Raw genomic sequence first — 24,103 nt, forward strand, 5'->3', positions numbered from 1 at the left:
CTCACAGTTTGTGAGCTCGAGCCCTGCATTGGGCTCTGTGCAGCCATCTTGGAGCCTGGAGCCTGTTTTGGATTCTCTTGTCTCCCTCTCTGCCCTTCTCCCGCTCACACTGTCTCTCTGTCAAAAATAAACATTAAAAAAATAATAATACAAATTTATACCAAATTACAAAATGACTTAAAATTAAGGAAAACAAACTTTACCTAGCTCAAACCTACCATAAACAACAGTGCCTACTTTGGGTTACCAAAAAGCAAGAATTCTAAGAGAACATAATGTAATCTAATAGGAATAGATGAATATCTAAATTTTGAGAGTAAGTATAAATAAAATGAATTCGTAGGGCACTTGGGTGGCTCAGTGAGTTAAGCATCTGGCTTAGGTCATGATCACACACTTCCTTGTATTCAAGCCCCTCGTTGGGCTCTGCACTGACAGTGCACAGCCTGCTTGGGGTTTTTGGTCTCTCTCTCTGCCCCTGCCCCAGTCACGCTGTCCCTGTACCTCTCAAGATAAATCAATAAACTTTAAATACACAGATAAATAATTGGTAAAACTATTCCTTCAAGTAAAACTACTCCTTCCTGTCATATAATCTGAGTGGTAGATTTCCCTGTTAATAAAACTTTGCCTTGTTTAAAACCATTTTTTATTTATTTACTTATTCACTAAGTTATCTCTAAACCCAACATGGGGCTCAAACTCAAAACCTCAAGATTAAGAGTTGCATGCTCTACTGACTGAGCCAGCCAGGCACCCCTGAAGCCTTGCCTTTTGACTAAGAACTAAGGAGACAGGCAAGCTGGTGGAAATGGTGCCTGGGTTTAAATGGGAATGGCTGACAGCAGGACACAAGGAATACAATGTAGGTTGTAAGTAAATGCAAAACAAGTAGTAAGGGAACCACAACAAAACAATGTTTTGTTAGAATTTGAAAATACCCAATTTAATTAAAGCCACTTCTGCTGTTTCTCAAAAGCTAAGCACTTAATTAAATGGACACGTGCCTCTTTCTAACATCGAATGTGCTGACATGCAGCATATTTTATGAAAAAAAGTGCCAGTGAATATTTAGTTAGAAAAATTTAAGTCACTGCCAAGTGGACAGGTGACTTTTAAGCTCTAGTTACTGCTTCGCTACCCACTGTAATTATTTTAAAGGTTGGACTTGCCATGATTTTTTTTTTATTATTATTGGTGATGTTTTGAGGTAATTGTTGCTCAAAACATTTTGATATTTTTTTTAAAAAATAAATGGGTCATTCTTTTTTTTAACGTAAAAATAAATGGATCGTTCTTAAGGGATACCATTCACTTTCTACCCTAAAATGTTGTATTTTTTTTGACAGAAAATATTCTTATGGTATGAATAGATTTTAAAAAAAAAGGAACCATCAAAAAAAATTATATGTATGACATGGAATGTTACCAGACGAAGTTAAAGTTTTGTGGGTGGCCTCTGAATGAGGAATTTAAAAATCTAGACCAGCAGGGCACCTGGGTGGCTCAGTGTGTTAAGTATCCAAGAATTTATCTCAGGTCATGATCTCACGGTTCATGAGTTCGAGCCTCGCATCAGGCCCTGTGCTGACAGCTCAAAGCCTGGAACCTGCTTCGGATTATGTGTCTCCCTCACCCTCTCTGCCCCACCCCACTTGTGCTCTGTCTCTCTCTCTCAAAAATAAATAAACATTCAAAAAAAATCTAGACCAGCATTTCTACTCTGACACTACGTAACCATGTCTGCTTAGCCCAGTATTCTGAGCTTCCTGTGTCTCAGTCTCTCCAACTGTAAAAAGAGGCCCCGGATTAGGTTCTTAAAAGAGATTTTTACAGGAGAACAGCTACGGTAAACTTAATACACAAACACTGATCTAACACAGTGCTCCGAGAACCCTTGTAAGGTGCTTATGGTAGTTCCTTGGGGGTAGAATTCACTATTGCCTCTGTACTTAAGAATTTTTTTAAGAAGACAATGGAAAAGACTTAGGCCTCAGTTATATGTATACTCTGAAACTGGCCTCAAAATCTCTCTTAATTATCACATCTTTTCAGACAAAGGAGTATCTCTAAAGATAAGGGAACTAGGCTGATTAAAGAGGAGACACATTAAAGTTGAGCCTGCCCAGAGTACAGTGGATGTCCTGAGCAGGACACTGGCTGCCTTCACTCTCTGAGGTGTCTAGCATCTTCCTTACCTTCTTTACCCGATTTGTGGAAAAGGACCTTAAGAACAAGAAATACAGAACAAAGGAAAAATTCCCTTGTTTTTCCCTTTGCCTCTTTCCCACCATTTTAATGAAGATGGAAACCCACCCCTAGCCATCAATCTTGGCCATCCTTTAGAACCTTGACATACATGCTCACGGCTAATCAATTTTCCTGTTACTGTTACTTTTCAGCCCCTGAGTTTTGAAAGCAAGAAAAGTTACACCTTGAAAGTGGAAGGAGCCAATCCTCACCTAGAGATGCGTTTTCTGAACCTAGGCCCATTTCAGGACACAACAACAGTGCACATCAGTGTGGAAGATGTGGATGAGCCCCCCATATTTGAACCTGGCTTTTATTTTGTGGAGGTTCCTGAGGATGTGGCAATTGGAACAACCATACAGATCATTTCTGCCAAGGACCCAGATGTGACCAACAACTCAATCAGGTTTTTCCACAGATTTCACCTTTCCTACATTTTCTAGCACTTTTTCCCTTTGCTTCTTCTGAAGACTCTCCTTAGTTCTTCCTGTTTAAATAACACGGCCTTTTCACGTTATTTAGAAGTATTATGTTGGCAACTCACTGTCAATTGGTTTACCAAAAAGCACACGTGTGCACACACACACACGCCTTAGTTTTCAATCATGGCCCTAGTGACATTTTGAGATGGATTCTTTGTTGTCATGGGCTGTTCTGTGCATGGTACAATGTTTAGCAACATCTCTGGCCTCTACCCACTAAATGCCAGTAGCACCCCTGAGTTGCAACAACCTAAAATGTCCCCACGTTTACCAATGTCCCAGGAGGAAGGGGTGGGGAGGTCAAAAGCATCCTCAGTGAGAACTACCAAATCACATAAAGCACAGATAGACACAGAGATTACCAAAACATTAAAAAAAACCAAACAAACCTGTCAAATCTTAGGGCACCTGAGTGGCTCAGCTGGTGAAGATCTGACTTCAGCTCAGGTCATAATCCCACAGCTCGTGAGTTTGAGCCCCACATCAGGCTCTATGCAGACAACTCAGAGCCTAGGGCCTGTTTCAGATTCTGTGTCTCGCTCTCTCTTTGCCCTCCCTGCTCATTCTCTCTCTCTCTCTCTCTCTCAAAAATAAACATTAAAAAACAGTTCTTTAATTGTCAAATCTTAGTGAGGAATACAAAAGTGATCATCGCACACTCTTTCAATTTTTAGGAACATTTTTCTACTTTAAAAAGATTAGAAAAAAAGTATACTATATATATTTCCACACACTATAGAAAAAACATAGAAACTACTCCTGTCCAAGGCTTCAATCCCATGTAGAATGGCCAGACAGGGCTTTCTATTTCAAGCCTTCAGATCAGTCTCTCCAAAGTGTGTTCTGAACTTAAAGATTCCAATCAAGATGCTTCCCCATCAAGGGGCAGAGGAGAGCAGCTCCTATAGCCATGGCCATTTCCTCCCATCAATTCTGGAACCAAAGTGCAAACAGCTGGTGGACAGGTTGACACCTCAACCTTCCAGAGCAACTGCCAAGCCTCTGAAGCTCAACACAAAAGATCAGGATCCCAAGGCTGTTTGAGGCCATCTGTCACATTCATTGTGGAAGCCACATGGTAAAACGGATCTGGGGCTTTGGTGCATGCAGACAACACATTTTAAATGCACCCAATTTATCAAATGCCTTTTCTATCATGGGTACTTCCTTCACCTAGTGCTATTTTGTATTTAAAATGTGCTTTTTCAGTTCAACGAGGACAGTTCTCTCCTGAGAATAACTATAGTGGGGGAAATCTGCTTCGTCTAACCAATTAGTAAACATTTCACATTTCCAGGCATTACAGAAATGGCTAAAATGATTTTGCTTGAATTCTGATCTCTGATTGTTAGAAGCCAACTAATCTTTCTAGTATAAATTATACCAACTTTATAGAAGTGATATTTCAACCCTAAACTTTTTAAATGTATGATAGGATGGAAAAAGTTAGTGAAACTATATTATCCCCAACAAAAATGATACATAATAACCATAACATAAATGAAACAAATTCTGTAAATTCATATTTTCAGAAGGCAAGAAAACACACATATATATTATATCTATCATATATTAGAGATAAAATAATATATCATAGATATAATATATATATCTTCTAACCAATTAGTTAACCTACTCACGTTAGGGAAGATACTGTGAGGAAAGCTTCAGAGAATAAAACTTTATGGGAGGAAGAGAGAAGTAAAACAAACACAAGCTTGAAAATATCAGAGCCCATTTCTAAAATAGTCAATCAGAAGACCCAGTGGATACTTCCGCATCTTCTTTTTGGATTCTAACTCTGGACTTCCACATGGTTAGCACTGGAAATATGACTGTTAGACAAGTCACACTGCTAAATGACAAGCAAAAGGGACTGAATGGAGTCAGAAAACACACACCCTAGAGTGTATGTGCAGTATTCAAGACTGAAGTCATGATCTTCAGACATATGTAGAATGAAAGCAAGATACCAACAGGCCTACATCCACTACTGCGATGGAGCAGTGAGGCATACACAATTAAGAAACCCTGTCTGGCTAACAGAAAATGCTGCTTCAGATGACTGGCCTTTGAAAACCATCAGTAGGGGTGCCTGTGTGGCTCAGTCGGTTAAGCATCCGACTTCGGCTCAGGTCATGATCTCGCGGTTTGTGGGTTCAAGCCCCGTGTCAGGCTCTGTGCTAACAGCTCAGAGCCTGGAGCCTGTTTCAAATTCTGTGTCTCCTTCGCTCTCTGCCCCTCCTCTGCTCATGCTCTGTCTCTCTCTGTCTCTCAATAATAAATAAACATTAAAAGAAAAAAAAAGAAAAGAAAAAGAGAAAGAAAACCATCAGTGGGTCAGCATCAGGAAGGTAGATAATGGAGAGGCTTTCTATTCCAATAGAAAAAACCAAGCCTCTGAAGCTCCACGAGTGAATGAATCCACGAGTGAATGAATAGGCCAGAGGCAGAGAGCAGGGTCCACTGGGCGTATTCTGGGGCAGCACTCTAGGTCCTGAGAGAGAAACTGGCAAGAACAGCCTGACGGCCACAGGCCTGGAGACAACAGATAAGCATTCAGGCAGAGGGGGCAAGGGATTCCACTTATCAGAACTGGGGGTAATTCTCCCTCTGCATTTTGGGTGCAAAGGAGAATTCATATTGCTAGCTTTAGGGTCCCTGACTCTTTGTACAGCCTCACAGCAGTAAAGAATGGTCCCTAAACCCAAGTAGAACATCAGGGGTCCTGGATTCTCAGAAAGAAAAACACTTAAAATCAAATCTCTGGAGATAATTTAATAAACCCACTTGGAAATTACTGTCCTGTTATCTTTCCCCAAATTGTTCATTTTATCCTTATTTTTTCCTATAGGAGTTATTTTCTTTTAAAATAATTTGCATGTTATATGCACCTTGGCTAATTCATCTTCTACATTTTTATTAAAATTAATGAGATTTATATTCCTAAAAAGAAAAAACATATTAAATTGCCCTAAAATCAATATATCACCTGAAGTTAAAATGTTATAGATAAAAGGCCATTTAATTTTTTAAGAAGATTGTTAGGACTTCTATAATCTCCTTTCTAGAAAGTCTATGGCACGTTCAGGCATATAAACTGGTGGTGATTTACTAGTAAATCCCAAAACTAAATCTCAATATTTAGTTACGTATACATGAAAAACATAATGTTTAGTATCTCCTAAACAATTTAGGATCTCCTAAATTTTTTAATAAATGCTACAGGCACTTCTGGCAAACAGGAAACTGAACCATTTGGCAACTGAAATAGACTTCTGCTGGTATGGAAACAGCCTACCCTCCTGTCCTCTCCTACGGGGGGCGGGGGGGGGGGGGGCTGTGTGTGTGTGTGTGTGTGTGTGTGGATTTAGCAAGCCTGCCCATTGATGCCCTACCTTCAAATCGCTCCCAAATTCCGAGTGTGCCCTCAGTCAAGCCATTAAGCAGGGAGCCCAACAAACACTAGTTATTGTTCACTGAAGGCTGTTTTGTCTGTGTATATTATGCCTATTCTGCCCATAATAGGTGAGAATATTATGGTTAGAGAAAGGAAAACCACCTACATAATTCACTAGTGTGTCCCAATGTCCCCATTTTCCATCTGTACCGACACCTTTAATTTGTTCTCCTGCCTCCTGAAAACTGGCCCGGCGTCCCATCCAGAGCAGGGAATGCTACTGCTGCCGCAATTCAGTAGCTTCTGCTTTGGGAAATAGGAGGGGGGTTCCACCTGCTGAGGGAGGCTTCTCTGAGGAGAGCTTGCGGTGCTTCTGCTCAGTGTGTCACCAGGCAGTGGTACCGTCAGGGTTCTGTCAGTTACTTCTATCGCTCCATCTCCTACACTGTCTGTGACATTTGCTGTGGTGCTGTAGGTCTGAGTGTAGAAAGCTGGCGCATCATAGAGGCCGGGGGCTGCGTCGGCACTGTGCCTACCGCTTGGAGAGCTGCCACCAGGGTTATGGCTCTGTGGGCTGAATGGCTGACTGAAGAAAGACTGTCATGAGCCAACCAGTACTTTTTTCCAAAGACAAATTCAACTCTTAAAATAGTGAACTTTAAAACTACATCACAAATTACACCTAGAAAAGAAACGCTCCAATTAATTTTAAGTGAAATTTTTAGGCATTGTTGTTCTTTATTAAGTAGCCAATAGTTTGCTATCATGGCTTAATCTATCTTCAAGAAGAGAGAAGGCCGTGTTCCCTTAAAGAATTTCCTACGTTCCATGTGCAGTAAGGCGGAATGGTGTGGTGGTTAGCAGGAACCGGAAACCAAACTGCCCAGGCTTGATCTCAATCTTGAGCAAGTGACTTAACCAATCCAAGCCTCAGTTTCCCTACCTATAAAATCAAGACACTGTACCTACCTCTTAGGGATACTGTAAGTATTAAATGAGCCAATATATGTAAGGTGTATAAAGCAGTGCCTGGCTACAGTAAGTGTTCATTAAATAGGGTCAGAAGCAGAGAAAGGCATTAATGTACTTCCTTAAATTTCCCAACTCTTGGAGAATTATAACTGAAATGATTCCAACTTCTCCAGCCCTTAGTGGTCACATTTCCCTTTAATTCATAATCTCTGAACAGCCATTCTGAATTCCTACAGAAAAAAAATACGTCTTTGGAAGAAAACATTTTACCAAATAATACATATACATGACATAATACATACATACATGTGTATGTGTGTGTGCATATATACATATCTACACCCTTGTACATATTTGAAACAGTTTTACCATCAATATTTACCCTCATAGCAGTCTGGCATGCATATGTTCTATTTCATTTTCTTTCAACGCTAGTCTGAAAAACAATGCACCAGAGAAACTTATCACTCCCATCAAAATGGCAGTTCCCCAGTTTCCACAACTTTAAGATATACACTGTAATCGCTGAGAACTCTAAACAGAATTCTGAACCCAATATATTACAGTAGTTTTATATGTACATATATAAACATATATGTGCTACCTTTGCAAATTATTAGCTGTTTAACTGTATGAAAGTGACTTAACTTCTCTTAGTTTTCTTTTCTGCTAATTGAGAGAATACCTACCTCCTAGAGATTTCATAAGAATTATAAAAGAAGCTATAAAATATCTGGTATTCCACAAATGGCAGCTATTATAATTACTCACCATTACCAAGGACTACACAGATTCTCAAGAATGGTTCTCAATCACGGCGACATATTATGGAGGGTTTTAAACGTACAGATGTCTGAATCTCCCTCCACACTAACTGAACCTCCCAAAATGGAGACCACATGAAAGAACACAAAGGGTCAGACTGCCAAATCAGGTTCAACAGGAATTATGGAGTACCCAGGTAAATAATAATTCAAAGGATACAGACAATAGCAAACTATGAGGCAAGCATTCTGTCCTTAGGTCTGAAACCGTCAGGTAAATATCCTTCTTCTCCTGTGTAAGGATGAATTTTGGTCCACACTGAACATGAAAGATAAAAGCAATGAAGTGCACTGCCTGAACAAGAATGGACCATTTGGGTTATGGAACATCTGTTTTGTATATACCATTAATTATATAACTCACATGATATTTTCTAACAAGTTGTGCCCCATAAATTCATAAATTCCAAGTTTATTTACATGATATGCAACCTAGTCAAACCTCGTTCGCCCTACTAAAAATACTGCATGAATAAGGGCTCTCTAGCTATTAAATACTATTACTGTGTATGTCAGCAGATCAGTCATTAGCATGTTTACAAAGGACCTAATGCAAAATCCTTCCTTCTCGATAGGTGATACTAATTATAGGGACTGGAAACACTAACTATAACTTTTCCAGTTCCAATCTAGCATTTCAAAAACTTAAATAAATAAAATTCATTTTGAACAAAGACATGCAGAGATTGATACTCAGAATGTCCCAAAAGCCTTAGGGCAGTATTAAGATTTAAAAAGCTGAAATGGATCTTTAATTGGCTTAAAACTGCCCTAAGCCTTGGTACCCTGTTTTATTTCAACTTATGAATGAGAAAATTCAAGCAGTAATACTTTGTTGTTGGTTTTTTATGGGGTTTTTCTTGGGGGGGGGGGGTTGTTGGTGGGGGATTGTATCTGGACATGATAAAAACAGCAAATGCAGTCTTCCAAGTGTCCATAACTCAGAACTCGCTGCACCATGTTTCACACAGTATGCACTCAGTTCTCTCATGAAATATGCTGTAGTATATTTATCCAAATAAAGCAACGTATTTAATCTGTGTTTTTGCAGATATTCCATTGACAGAAGCAGTGACCCTGGAAGATTCTTCTATGTTGACATTACAACAGGTGCCCTAATGACTGCAAGACCCCTTGATCGGGAGGAGTTTTCTTGGCATAATATCACTGTCCTTGCTATGGAAATGAGTAAGTAACACAATAAATTGATCTCCATAATGTGACAAAATATAAGCATTGTAGAATGTAGACACTTCTAGAGCTTGTTGGAACAAGCATTACATTCTTAATGGGAAGAGACGGAAATCATGGTTTATACAAGTAAGTGAATGCATTTAGTTCAAATACTTACTGAGTATCTCCGATATACCTAGTCCTGTGCTAGAGATTAAAAACTAAATAAATAAAAAATAAAAAGCAAGACACTACACAAAAGCAATACCAAAAATAGCATCCTTAAATCAAGGAGCTAGACTTCTATATGAAGAAAGGGACAATTCCTGAGAAACCTAAAAGGCTTTGAATCCTTAATAAGACTGGAATGCATACAAATAGTATGGTCGGGGGCAAGAATTCCTGTCCCCTTCAAGTCCTTACAGCTGGACTAAGAATCAAATTGACATGAGACAGATTAACAAGAGAAAATCTAATTTAACAGGTGTATATACAGGGAATCCACACAGATATAAAAATTCCAAAGACAGGCACAATGAACTATACCTGTCATTCTGAACTACGGAGAAGGGGGTAGGAGTTTGGAATTTCAAAGGAAAGGAATGCACTTTACAGGACTATAAGAAGAGCAAATGTTTAGTAATCAGAGGCTAGCCCGACCATACAGATGGGTCACTCAAATAAAATCTGTTGATAACCCTTATTCTGGGAAAAGTTCCCAATTTAGATTCTTCTCTGTGGGTTAAGGGAGGGACAAAAGTCTGTTTTGAACCCACAGGGCTTCAAGTCCTTCAGCTCAAAATAATCCACATGCAAGAGTGGCACATGGGTGGGGGGGGGGGGGAAGGAGGTTGCTGTCCTTAAGTATAAAATATTATCACTGGATGAAAGGCAGCATTTATAACATATCACCCTTACTATGCACATACATACACACAAACATGGATACAAAGATTTGAGACATCTTGCACTAAAAGGCAGATTTATGGGGCGCCTGAGTGGCTCAGTCAGTTAGGCATCTGACTCTTGATCTTGGCTCAGGTCATGATCTCACAGTTCATGAGTTCGATTCCTGCATCAGGCTCTGCGCTAACAGCACGGAGCCCACTTGGGATTCTCTCTCTCATGCTCTCTCTCCCCTTCCCCCACTCATGCTCACTCACTCTCAAAAATAAACATTAAAGAAAGTAATAAAAGGCAGATTTATGAACATAAGTGTAAAAATGGAAAACTACTAAAAACTAGATTAACATCTTGGTGATGGTGAAAGTTCAGGGAAATGCAGACCCTGAGGTACTGGCAGAATTATGTATAGCCTTTCAGAGAGGCAAATGGGCAATTACGCTTTGAATTAAGATTATCAAAAATATTCACAGTCTTTTTCCTCAAGAATTCTACTTATAATAACCCTCTTAAAGAAATAATCATAGATACCAACAAAAACCCATGCACCAAATGTCTACCGCAGTGTTATTTTAACATAGGGGGAAAGTGGGAAATACCTAAAAGTCTAATAATACGAGTCTAAGTAAATTGTTATAACCACATAGTAAAATGAGATTATCAGCAGATATTAATATACATGTCTTCAAAGCATATTTCAATGACACAGGATAATACTTCCCTAAAAGTTCTAAATTCAACTTTTTAATTTTGCTTAATTGCAGTCTATGCATGTGTGTGTATGTTTCCATACTTTCGGACACATATGTAACATTACATATATAATGGATACAGCCGGTGGTGGGGTTGTAGATCATATCTACCCTGATTTTTTTTTTTTTGTATTTTCATGATTCCTTCTATAAACAAGTACCATGGTTATAATGGAAAAAAATTTAAGTATGTCAGCACTTTTGGTAAATAGGCAACAGAAATACTTAAGAGGAAAATATAGCAGAGCATAGGTATTTGGGGGAAAGAAAGGAAAAAAAAAAGAATAAGGCATTCTGAGATTTCATAAAACTATTTAGGAAGAATAATTTATGTGTCTTATAATTTCTATTTTGTCTTCCTGGGATGTGGCCAAAACAAAAAAGGACAGCAGGGACATTCCTGGGGCTGTGAAATTGTCCTTGTGTGCCATTGCCAAGCAAAAGACAGACCAAAAAGACACACTCCCCCGTGAGTGATTGTGAGTAACTTCTCCTGCCCCGGCTAAAGATACAGATTCGGTGTGTGTTTGATCCTGTAATATCTCCTTAGTCCCTAAGCAGAAATAAATGTGCAGTGTTATCTGGACTCCCGCGAATAGCTTGAAACCTTCTGAAATATAATTCGATTATTATTCCATAGGAACTGATTACTCCACAGGAATCAAGCCAAGCAATGCCACAGAGTATACATCCAATTAGAAATGGGCTGTTTTCAAGCCCAGAATACAGAACTCACCTGTCTTTAATTCCAGAACCTGAAGTGTGAGCCTCTTTTTAAGACGCGTTTTACGATACCGCCACCCCCTCGGAGTCAGACTCTTCTCCTCAACCTCCTGACGTCACATGCTCTCTCAGACACACCCCTTGTTTGCCCAGGTGCCTACGTTCTGACCGCACTCTTACTAGGCAGCACACACACCCTGCATTTATCTTGCCATCTTCACGTTCTTTACTCATTCCTTTAAAAAGACGGACTGACAAGGTGAAAACCTATTCCAGCAAAGAGCCACCTTCTTGGACTGCTGACCCCTCACCTTTGGTCTTCTTTGTGTTCTCTTTAGACAACCCTTCCCAGGTTGGAAGTGTTTCCGTCACAATCAAAGTCTTAGATGTGAATGACAATGCTCCAGAATTCCCCAGATTCTATGAAGCTTTTGTATGTGAAAATGCCAAAGCAGGGCAGGTAAGGCAGTCTGTGTGGTGTGTATGTTGGTTAACCTCCAACAAATAAAAAGAACCATTACTGGGGCGCCTGGGTGGCTCGGTCGGTTAAGCGTCTGACTTCGGCTCAGGTCATGATCTCACGGTCTGTGAGTTCGAGCCCCACGTCGGGCTCTGTGCTGACTGCTCAGAGCCTGGAGCCTGTTTCAGATTCTGTGTCTCCCTCTCTCTCTGCCCCTCCCCTGTTCATGCTCTGTCTCTCTCTGTCTCAAAAATAAATAAATGTTAAAAAAAAATTAAAAAAAAAAGAACCATTACAGTTAACCAAATGTGCCCTCAAAGAAATTGAGACTCCAGAAACTAGCAGTTCACAAGAGTCCCCAACTTCTGTGCATCATGCCGCAACAGTTTGTTAGGAAAAGCATGTGGAGCCCCCAATGCATTTTATGACCTAAACAATGCTTTGATGGTAGCCTGATTCACAGGCTGGCCTGAACTTATCTACCCATCTTGTGACTCAACGGTATAGTACCGACTACAGGAATATGTGCTCTGGGTCCTGGGAGCGAGGGACCATGAAGACCAGAAGAGTCCTCTTTTCCTCAGTTGAGCACTAACAGCTGAAAATATCTGCAGTAGGGAAGGTTTATTTTTATATCTTTCCATCTCCCTTTCTTAACTTCTGACAACGGGCACCTTGTTGGGGGACTGCCTGCCGTATTCTCAGAATGCTTTGTTACCTAGAATACCTACACTCTCTCTCCTCCCTCAATTAAAACACCATTTTCTTAATGTTGTTCATGTCACGTAAATTTTGAGAGGAAAGGAACCTGAAGGAACAAGTTTCTACCAATTTGAGACAGCCATAGTTCTATACTCTGTAGAGACATATTTGTACCTTCTTTTAAAATATGCTTTTAGGGGCGCCTGGGTGGCGCAGTCAGTTAAGCGTCCGACTTCAGCCAGGTCACGATCTCGCAGTCCAGGAGTTCGAGCCCCGCGTCAGGCTCTGGGCTGATGGCTCAGAGCCTGGAGCCTGTTTCCGATTCTGTGTCTCCCTCTCTCTCTGCCCCTCCCCCGTTCATGCTCTGTCTCTCTCTGTCCCAAAAATAAATAAACGTTGAAAAAAAATTTTTAAATATGCTTTTAAATGTAAACGAATAATTTGGTTGATCAAATTCTAAGTGGTGTAACTGAGAAACATCCAGAACTCTGCTTGGAGTAGCCATGTAGTCATGCGTGCAATGGGCTACTGCCCACCCTGTGCCCACCCTTCTGTACCTCAGAGCACAGGCCATGTCCCTGCTTCCGTAAGATGCTTTCTTGTCTACCTATAACCCAACAGACCCCCTAATAGTCCTAATTTCTTCTTCCAAAGTATATTCTATGGTCCTGTGGGTTCTGGTGGTGAGGCAAATGGGTCAGTATAGTTTTAATATGAAACTTATGAGTCTATGAAGCACATATCTACAAGGCAAGGACTCATGCTTTGGTACTTCAGGTCTTCTGGCTGAAAAGCAGATTTTGCTTTCACTTCTACACCTGGAAAGTGGCACCTTGCTGCACAAACTGACGAGTGTGTACAACCAAAACTGCTATCGGCGTCCGTACTCACCAAAGATTGAGCCCACACATCTCCACCATTCTCACTCAAAAGTGATTCACATTCTCCACGGGGAAAAAAATGCCCTATAATGATTCTGATCTAAATCATCTCATCCATTGTTTCTTAAAACTCAGTGTAATGGTCTATAGCACTCCTAAAAATTTTTTTCAACAAGTCTAGGATAATTTTACTTCCACATATATTGAATTTCTAGGAAGACTTGAAACATTACACAGCTAATAAAAGTTACAATGCTGACTTTACAGTGTAACAAATGATCTGTGTTATTATAAGTAAAGAGAGAAAGTATCAAAACTACCTGTATACGCTCACTCGCTCGCAGTTATATAAAGTTATGACTACATGTGAACAAAGACTGATGGAGGCAGGATACAAAAACAGCAAGTTACTGTGCTGTGGTAATTGAGTTTTGAGTGAGAAGGTCTGGACCTTGATTTTAATAATTTCTTTTATATTATAATATAAAAATTTCATATATAGCCTATGAAGTATAATATATAAAATTGTATTGTATAAAATTTTGCCATGACAAATGTATAATACACGACAAAGCTAATTACTAATCTCTATTATAAAGAACGTGACTAGCAGCACAGCAAATTAACCTCTTCTCCCCCAGGAAATGATGTACTGACTTTCTTAAAGGTCTTCAGAATAGAAGTTGTATTCTGACAGCTCAATAGCACTTCAACTACCTCTCTTATTTTTGGAGCACACACGTATATCTCCCATTTCTACATTTCTAAATACATCTTTTAATGGCCTGTTAGTCCTTTGAAACCCAATTTAGTTGTGACTTCAAGTTCAGGCCATGAGCCACAAGTCTGTCATATTTATCATCTTTAGCCCAAGACACTGAAAGTCCTACCCCTTGATTTTGGCTCTGGGACATGTTTTGAAGATTTTTCAAAAGCACACAGCTCGGTAGGCATGTCTGGCGTATAAAGAACCAGGCCTTCTTGTGTTAGAGGCGTCGGGTAGTCGTCAGCTGTGTGTCCGCTGAGGCGGGATATGTGCTTTCCTCCTCGCAAGCAGCCAGGAAGGAGGCCCACAAAGAAATCAGACAACATGCCTGATGCTGGCTAAAGGCAGAATGAAACCAGCTAAGCAGAATATTGCATGGCAAGTGGGGCTGAGAAGGAAATCTGACCTGTCAGGATAGTGGAGGGCAGGAGAGCAGGCCACTATGTTCCCAATTGCTACAGATAACCAAATTTGCCACCAAAGAAATTTAGCCTCCAGAAACTAACCCAGCAAGGCAGTGTCTTTGCTCACTCATTCTTTAAAAGCCCAATCATGAACCAGTTCTATACCTCAGGGCCCTCATCTCACCAATATATTTATGATTTCACAGGTCAGATATTCTGAAATGATTTACCCAACTATGTTTGCCAAGTTATATATAATCAACCATTTATAACATTCAGTAAGAGGTACGTTTTGTTAAAAAAAAAAAGAGAGAGAGAGAGAGAGATTCTGTCTTTATGTGTTTGGCACTGTGGGAAAGATGGAAAATACAGGATTTGTCTCAGTAGGGATAGGGTGGTAGGGTGGCCCTCATATGTAAGCAGAACTGACACTAGGCTATGCCATGGGGCAAGTTCATCTCTCAGTGCTCAATCAACCTCTCTCCTTTATGCAACTCCATTCCTTCAACCTTTAGGTTCAAAAGAGGCCAGCTGCCAGTTGGGTTTGCAGGAGGCGTAAGCAAAAGTGGAGTTCTGGTATAAGATGTTTATTAAGGAATGCCCTTGGGACCAATGCCTGTAGAAGAGGACGACTTTGCAGGACTAGGCAAAATGAGAAGTCCAGCTGTGATGCAGACCTACTAACAAGGCTTGCATGACTTCAAAGAGCTCTAGAACTAGTTTGCCCAAGTTTAGATGGGATGGTCAGGCTTTTACACTACTACATCAGTCATTTGCCGTGGGCTTCCCTGGAAGGATGTGGTAAGTGTGGGTAGGTGACTCTCAGCAAACGAGACAATCCTCAAAGAGACTGACAAATCTGGGGCATCAAATCCTTCACTGAAGGGGGATCTGAACAACGCAGTGTCCACCAGAAGGCCCCCAGCTAGGAGCCTCCCTCTCTTGTTATTTAACCTTCGGTATACTGAGGGGTAGCATTACATCCCTTAATTTACAAAGGAAGAAATATAGACTAATAAGCAAGCCGACCTGGGCCCGCCAACTGACCCTTGACGCTCTGGTTTCTACCCTGGCAGAGAAGCATAACCAGTTTTAAACAGCAGGAAGGTCAAGTCTACAGGTTCAGGCCCAAGACGGGTGGGAGGTATCTGTGGCATTGGTTGGTAGAGGAAACACATAGGAAGATGACCATCCATGCAACACTTTTTCTATATCCCTCCCAGTTGGCCTGCTGCTTTTTCTTTTTTTTTTTTTTTTAATTTTTTTTTTTAATTTTTTTTTTAACGTTTATTTATTTTTGAGACAGAGAGAGAGCATGAACAGGGGAGGGTCAGAGAAAGAGGGAGACACAGAATCTGAAACAGGCTCCAGGCTCTGAGCCATCAGCACAGTGCCCGACACGGGGCTCGAACCTACAGACTGAGATCATGACCTGAGCCGAAGTCAGACGCTCAACCGACTGAGCCACCCAGGCGCCCCAGCCTGCTGCTTTTTCAATCGCATATTCTGCACTGCTTTCTTTAGTAGCTTTTTTACCATGGCCTTTATAACCCTCCTAGCAACCTACTACTTTGAAAAGCACTATGGAAAAGGCAAAGTTTAGGCCAAAGAGCTCAAAAGAAAGCCATCCCTTCTTTTGTTCTCCTCACCCCCAAACCCTGCTTCTGACGCCAGTCTGTTCCACATATCCCACCCGAGATCTTGGGCTCTCCACGTTTCCTAGCTCCCCTTCCAGCCAACCAAAAGCAACTGCCCTGTGATCCATCCCCTCCCAGCTGTGTTCCATTAACCTGACACAGTAGATGTTGACGTGTCTATTTCTCTTCTAGGTATTGGTCATTTTTCAATAGAGGCTTCTCAAAGATAGCAATTTGACCCCGAAATATTAACCCAAATGGTGAGGTTAAGTAGGTGAAGTAGAAGAATGGAAAACAGAAACAAGCAGGGCCTTGTGGCATCCCACAGTGTTCTTATCCAGTCTGCTCTTTAGACTGCTTAAAAACACTGGCATTGGTGTGAGAATTTGTTATGCTGATGCCTAACCCCTGAAGTATTCAGGTAACATTCACCATGTGCCAAATATGTACTCAGGCCCAATAATAAAGACCAAAATTCAATCTTGAGTGGTGTGATGCCATGGAGAGTTTCCAGGTAAGTTTCAGGATGCCTTTCTCATTAGGTAAAACAATCCACTATAGGATTTTAGGGCTTGGGATCTCACGGGGTCCTGACGATTTTTCTTCTGACTCTGACTCACATGATTCCATGTCACCCCCTCAGCTGATCCAGACAGTGAGTGCCGTGGACCTAGATGACCCACACAGTGGTCAGCACTTCTACTACAGCTTGGCTCCCGAGGCTGCTAACAACCCCAACTTCACCATTCGGGACAACCAAGGTAACCAGGTGGATAGGTGGCCACCAATGCTCTTCTAGGTTGGGCTGGAGACTTCTGTTTACTGTACCGTGCAAACAGTGTCACGCCAAAGGTCACCTGCTCTTTAGCAGCAGCAAAGGCATTAATGCTCATTTGCAGTGTCTTTTAAAGTTTTGTTTCAAAACATCAAAGAGGGGCGCCTGGGTGGCTTGGTCGGTTAAGCGTCCGACTTCGGCTCAGGTCATGATCTCACGGTCCGTGAGTTCGAGCCCCGCGTCGGGCTCTGTGCTGACAGCTCAGAGCCTGGAGCCTGTTTCAGATTCTGTGTCTCCCTCTCTCTCTGCTCCTCCCCTGTTCATGCTCTGTCTCTCTCTGTCTCAAAAATAAACGTTAAAAAAAAATTTTTTTAAAAAAAAATCAAAGATGTCCTCTGATGATTCTGAAACTTTCAGTTAGTTGACAAATGTTTGAGAGCTGCCTCTGTGTGAGACACTGTGCCAGGCACACAGGCAAAAGCCTTCCTTCTTTCCCACAGATAACAGCCATGTGTGTATGTTCTATAACTATGGGGGAAATCTGAGAAAGATAGAAATTGAACTAGACAAAGAGAGAAACCTGAGGGAACATGTCTGGGCAAGCATCAAAGGGGATGACAGTAAAGAGCTCCCAGAACAAAAGGGAGACAAAGCCTAAGATAACAAAGGACAAATATAGGATCACAAAGAGTAGTCTGAGCACTGAAACAACTTTATTACTTTAGAATGGTTTAAAAAGAGTCAGGTGGGGTTTCCTATTCTAGAAACCATTCCCCACTACAACTTAGCTGGAATGGAATTCTAGACCCTTCTTTTCCAGTAAGCACTCTGATCAGCTAGGAAATTTGTAAACCTAGCACATTCTTCATTGGGCACAGGTGGGAAAAGGAGGGGCTTCTGCTCTCCAGCCAGATGATTTTCAAAGGAGATCAGAAAAAAAAATTTTAAACTGTCAAGTGAACTCCTTCTGTTACTAACTCTGCTACTTTCTGTCTGACCTTGCGGAGAGAGATCGTCACTTCTCTGGGCTCTACTAGCCTCATTTTTATTCCAATTATAAAATAGTAATTGTCACTGTATAACAATCTAAACAAGGGGTAACAAAAAGTCATGACTAGGCCTGCCTGGTCTTAGTCTCAAACACCAATTATTTGAGACTTAAAGTATTAATTCCACCCCCCATCATATTCTGCCATTAAAACTTAAGACTATTAAACCTGTTTTCTTTCACGTGGAAAATGTTCCTCCAAGTCTTTCCTTTAACCTTCTACATGTTATCATAAAATCACTCTAACAATTCTGGAAGGAAGGGTAATATAAAATCGTAACAACAGAAGTACTACAATTAAACATCCCAACATTTTTATTGGATCAAAGTTTGAAGTATTCATTTATCTGTTTCACAGGGAAATCCTTCCTACAAAAAGTGATTTTAGCCCCCTTAGGACTGGTTTTACAGCAGAAACCCTGGGGTTGGGAGGATGATACATTACACTGTTTCTCCAAATTTTCAGTGAAATGTCACTCTGTTCTTTCACGCTATTTGTCAGATTCAGTACGGAAACAATATGCAGCAAGATGCTGCAACTTTCTTAAAGATGACTTTGGACACCAATTCATGGAGCCAATACTTTAAAAAGAAAAGCCACTAGAACATGATGACTATAAAAGAAATGACTCATTACTTGGAAGGTTTTCCAAAATGAAAGTCAGCACATCTTCAATAGAAAGAACGAACTCTTAATTTCCTCATAACAATTATCCCATGAGTACCTTTTACTAAGGCTCATGAAAAATTGAACATCTGATTTGGTGGATCCGCTGTCAGGACTCCAACTCTCGTGCCCTACACATGATATCCTTTTATAAACACAACAAGCACTACCTCAAGTAGCGCCTTTTTAATCCCCAAAGCATTATTAAGAGGACTGTGTGTGTATAACAATTTGCAGTTTCAAACATATTTTCCCATACTTTGCTTTATTTGATATTTTTAATAATCTTCTAAGGTTTCAAGGAAGTTACTAATCCCTCCGATTCTCACTGTCTCATTTGACAGATAAGAAAGCAAATGGCCCAAGATTAGAAACCGAGTAGGCTAAGTGTATTTCACTGGTGTGAAGTGTATTTTCCTGGAGTCAGAGAAAGACAGAAATCGTATGTTTTTACTCATATGTGGAACTTGAGAAACTTAACAGAAGACCATGGAGGAAGGGAAGGGGAAAAAATAGTTACAGACAGAGGGAGAGGGAGGTAAACCATGAGAGACTCTTAAATACAGAGAACAAACTAAGAGTTGATGGGGGGATGGGGGAAGAGGGAAAAATCGATGCTGGGCATTGAGGAGGGCCCTTGTTGGGATGAGCACCGAGTGTTGATGTAAGCGATGAATCATGGGAATCTACCCCAAAACCAAGACCACACTGTATACACTATATGTCAGCCAACTTGACAATAAATTATGTTACAAACAAAATAATAAAGTAAGTAAGCATTTAGAGTAGAACTAGAATTTGGGAACGGTTTCAGAAAAAAAAAATGTTTTGTGTCACCTTGGAAACAAATATTGCTTCCAAATAGGTTACTAAAGCCCTAATTATCATGTTCAACAAAATTTTCACAAGTGGCTACTATATGCCAGACCCCTTCTAAGACTAGACTTAGCAACACAATGCTCTGATCTTTTTTATTTAACTGTAAATAATTCTAAGATCAAGAAACATGTTGTGTAAGTAGGCATGATATAATACTTTTATGAAATTCATCTCTGGTCAAGCTTTCTACAAGTCTTACAACCTAGCCTTGATTAAACTGAAAAATAAAAAACAAAACAGCATTCTGTCTGAAAAAAACTTGGTTTCTGGAAACACAAAATTAACACTGTGAAAAAGAATTAGTAATACTTAGCTACAAAATCTGGACAAACAGAAAAGTAGGGGAGCTGTAGAGTAGACAGAGATACTAATTAATCCTCAGGTTGGCAACGAGTTGCTATATTCCTCCACTGAGAAGGAAATAAAAGAGGAAAGGGGCCTGTACGAAAGCAGGAAGGGATTTCCACTGGCTGGATAATTTTCTAGAGTTAGTATCACTAAACTAAATTAGTAGTTACACAGCACAATAGAAGAAATGTTTATGTGGAGTCAGAGAGACCAGAGTTCAAATTCCAGCTCTGCTACTAAGTAACTTTGAACAAATTATATAATCTCTCTAGGCCTTCACCCATCCACTGTAAAAGGGTCAGATTATCACTATCTCATCAAATGTGAAAATTAAATGAGATACTGCGTATAAAGACTAAGTATTTGCACATAAGCACTCAGTAAACCGTAACTGCTATCATGAAAAGGCAAGGCAAGGAGGAAGTGACAGAGCTAACGAAGGATAATGTGTTCATCAGAATAGGCTAGCCTATGCTGCAGCAACAAATGACACCAAACTTTCAGTGGCTTAACACAACTAAAGTTAATTTCTTGCTCACATGAGGCGGATCGTGGGTGTGAGCAACGAGGACAGCTGTCCACGTAGCTGGGTGTCCCAGGCTGCCTGGATCTCCACCTTAAACGTTCTTGCATAACGCCACGCCAAGGCAAGAGAACACAGAGACACACATACCACCTGCTACGTGCTTCTGCCTGGAAGTGACAGCAATTACTTTCGCCCATTTATCGTTATCAAAAGCAAATCCTGTAGATGTGCCAAAATTTAAGAGGGTAGAAAAATATAATCCTTCATTATGTCCAAGAAGGGAAAGAGAACCAGAAATATTGGTATTAATAATGTTCACTTTGGTCAGGCTCTCAGAAGTTTTTGTGTAGTTCTAGACTCTTCCCAGTGAAATGTAAAACACATCCAGAGGACCATCCACGTCGATATTAGCTTTGAGAGTCACTGGCTACATGTCCTACCACATCTCTCAAACTTTTCTTCTACTGAAAATGATCTGAACTTTGCAAAACAAGACATGACTTACGATGCAAACCCACTCGAGGAAACGTAAAAACACAGATTAAAAAAATAAAAGATCCCAAAACACTACATTAGGCAAATATAAATATAAATACACACACTCACACACACCACCTTTGTGGAAACACAGCAAATAATTTTCTAATCCCCTTCAAAACTGGAGGAGAAAAACTAATATTGCTGACCAGGTACGAATTTTCACCACATTCATATTGTGTAAACTCAGACCACCAAGAAGGGGGGAGATAACAGGGTGTATCAATCATGTGATTAGGGGATTTCAAGTAAGCTTCTGCTAAATGAGCAGGTTCTTCAGAAAGCACAGGAGGAGGTGGTGACTGCGTTTAAGAGACATAAAAGAAAATAGCAGAAGACGTGAATTCCAGCCAAAATGGCAAAAATAAGCAATCTGCCACAGCCAAGAAGGCTCATCAGCGTTCTTTTCCTGGAGGCACGAAGCAGCCCTGTGGCCTTGGAAACCTGCTGAGCGGGAACAAACAGGGACCACAAGTGGCCAATGATTGTTCATTTATATCAAGCTTTCACAGGAACATTTCAGTTAGATCTGAAGTCTAACAGTTCGCCCTGGGCACTTCATGTCACAAAGGGTAAAACACACTCTCAAAAAGGGTTTCTCTCCTAGGCCTCAGGGTTTTGCCTAGAAGCAAGCAAAAATCCACTGTGTCTGAATTCAAGTGCTGATCCACACAAACCAGGAGTGGCTGCAGCTAAATGCCTCCAGGAAATGTGCGACCGTCCCTCTCTGCCCATCCCACATCCCGTCCCTGGGCTCTTGCTTTCCTCAACCCAAGAAGTTAATTCACTCCTCGGTTCTTCCATTTTCTTCTTTCCTCCCATTATCCCTCTCCCCATTTTTCAATCCTGGAATCCCTGTCTTCTTCAGATAACACTGCCCGGATTCTCACCAGGAGGTCTGGCTTCCGGCAGCAGGAGCAGAGTGTGTTTTACCTGCCCATCCTGATAGCAGACAGCGGGCAGCCGGTACTGAGCAGCACGGGCACGCTGACCATCCAGGTGTGCGGCTGTGACGACGACGGCCATGTCCTGTCCTGCAGCCCCGAGGCCTACATGCTCCCGGTCAGTTTGAGCCGGGGCGCCCTCATCGCCATCCTGGCCTGCATCTTCGTCCTCCTAGGTGAGCAAGCGGCTCCCTTCTATTCTGTGGGGTCCCGCAAGTGCCTATTTCGCCATCACTCTAACACAGCTGCTCAGACCCGGTCTTCTACACCGGGCTTGGTGAAAAGGTGACAGAGGGAGGCCGGGAAAAAAGAAAGAAACCAAAGATAGTCCCTTCCTTCAAGGAACGCGTGGCCTCTTTGGCCAGATCAAAGCACATCTGTTTCTCTGGCATCTACTCTGGGCCAGGATACCTTTCCATGTGCTGGGATTGATAAAACACACGTGTCTGTCTTCACAAAGCTTACTTCAGAACAAAGCAAGCTCATTTTGACACCACAAAATCAACATGACAATTTGGGGCGGGATACAAGAAACCCCTCTTCTAACCCCTTCATTTCAAATAAATAGGAGCTAAATCACAAAAGGATAGTGACGGGCCCAAGGCCAATTATCAGAGGCAGAGCCAGAAGCGAAATGCAGCCCAACCCTACACTGTGTATCTCTGTATCTGGGCCGTAAAGGCTCTTCTCCTAAATGTTCATTCTCAACTTCTGGAGGCGGTGTTACAGAGAAGAGGGACAGGGTATCCTGAGGGGACAGGAGACAAGGGTAGGTGTCATTTTAAACAAGGTGGTCAGGGGCCCCTGGATGGCTCAGTCTGTTAAGCGTCAGACTCTTGATTTCAGCTCAGGTCAGGATCTCACGGTTCATGGGTTCGAGTTCCACAGGGCGTTCTGCGCTGACAGCACAGAGCCTGCTGGGGATTCTCTCTCTCCCTCTCTCTGCTCCTCCGCCCCACACACATGCTTTCTCTCTCTCTCTCTCTCCTTCTCAAAACAAATAAACTTCAAACAAGGTGGTCAGGGTGGGCCTCACTGTAAAGGAGACCTTTGAGCGGAGACCTGAAAGAAGTGACAGAGTGAACCCCATGGGCGTCTGGGAGAACAAGCTCTCTGGGGGCATCAGCACCCCTTCGAGGCACCACGGCCATCTAAGGGGAGCAGAGACTACACAGGGCCCACGGGACCGGTGTGCCACTGCTGCTGAAATACAAAGATGCAATGACAGGCTAGTGGGAGAGCACCAGAGAGACAGAACCCTTTATTCCTCCTCTCAAATCATACAGTGAGGCTGCTACCCACCTCCCTTGCGTATCAGGCGACTGGAGCAATTCTTTTTCAACTCAACACTCAAAAACAAACAACAAAACACCTAAACTAACTCGGGAAACCACAAAAGCATCTGTACATATATCCCAACTCTTCTGATTGAATTACTTCATTGCACACATGTTTTGCTTAGAAAAAAAGCAGACACAGAAGAGAGTAATATTATTCAACGTGAAAGAACTCCTAGCGTTCTATGAGGAAAAAGAGTACAGCCCTGCGGATTTAAGTGAGAATAGACATTCAGAAATCCACATAACCCCTTGATCCCAGGTTTACCTATACACCACGAGACTGAGTCACACCAGAGAAAGGAGGTTCTACGGCAAAATATCAGCACCTGTTTGAATTTCTAGGTCAGTCTATGGAATATGCTTCTCACAAAACATTTACAAATACAACATGTGGTTTGATTGTGTTGTTTTAGTTCAGTGCTATATGAAGGGAGAAGTAATATAAATAACTAACTTTTCTAAGTCCTCAGATCCCTGGATCAGAGAGAACTGTTTGGTTTCTGCTCCCTGTCTGCATTGACAAATAACACCTTCCTGCAATTCCTTGATTGTCCGTAAGATGGCATTGGGAGTCCTTGAGTGCAGAACAGGAGAAACTACAAGAGGCCTTTGAAGGAACTTGCTCCTAGGAGAAATTTCCAAACTGGCTGTCCCTACTTCTACGTTTGGAAAATGTCTGCATTATAAGTTCACCCTTGCCCACAAAGAGT

The 24,103-nt window shown here is 41.4% G+C and overlaps 1 protein-coding gene across 1 annotated transcript in view; it reads left to right on the forward strand.

Annotated features, from left to right (window-relative positions):
* The window catches only part of CDH20 (cadherin 20), a 209,361-nt gene that overhangs the window by 181,064 nt on the left and 4,194 nt on the right, over positions 1 to 24,103 (forward strand). The window contains exons 7-11 of the mRNA XM_043559012.1: positions 2,403 to 2,656; positions 8,980 to 9,116; positions 11,818 to 11,939; positions 16,973 to 17,090; positions 21,978 to 22,229. Coding sequence (XP_043414947.1) covers positions 2,403 to 2,656; positions 8,980 to 9,116; positions 11,818 to 11,939; positions 16,973 to 17,090; positions 21,978 to 22,229 — 883 coding nt within the window. The remainder of the gene's footprint in view (positions 1 to 2,402; positions 2,657 to 8,979; positions 9,117 to 11,817; positions 11,940 to 16,972; positions 17,091 to 21,977; positions 22,230 to 24,103) is intronic.

The sequence above is a fragment of the Prionailurus bengalensis genome, chromosome D3, assembly GCF_016509475.1.
Source record: "Prionailurus bengalensis isolate Pbe53 chromosome D3, Fcat_Pben_1.1_paternal_pri, whole genome shotgun sequence".
NCBI classification, from domain to species: Eukaryota; Metazoa; Chordata; class Mammalia; order Carnivora; family Felidae; genus Prionailurus; species Prionailurus bengalensis.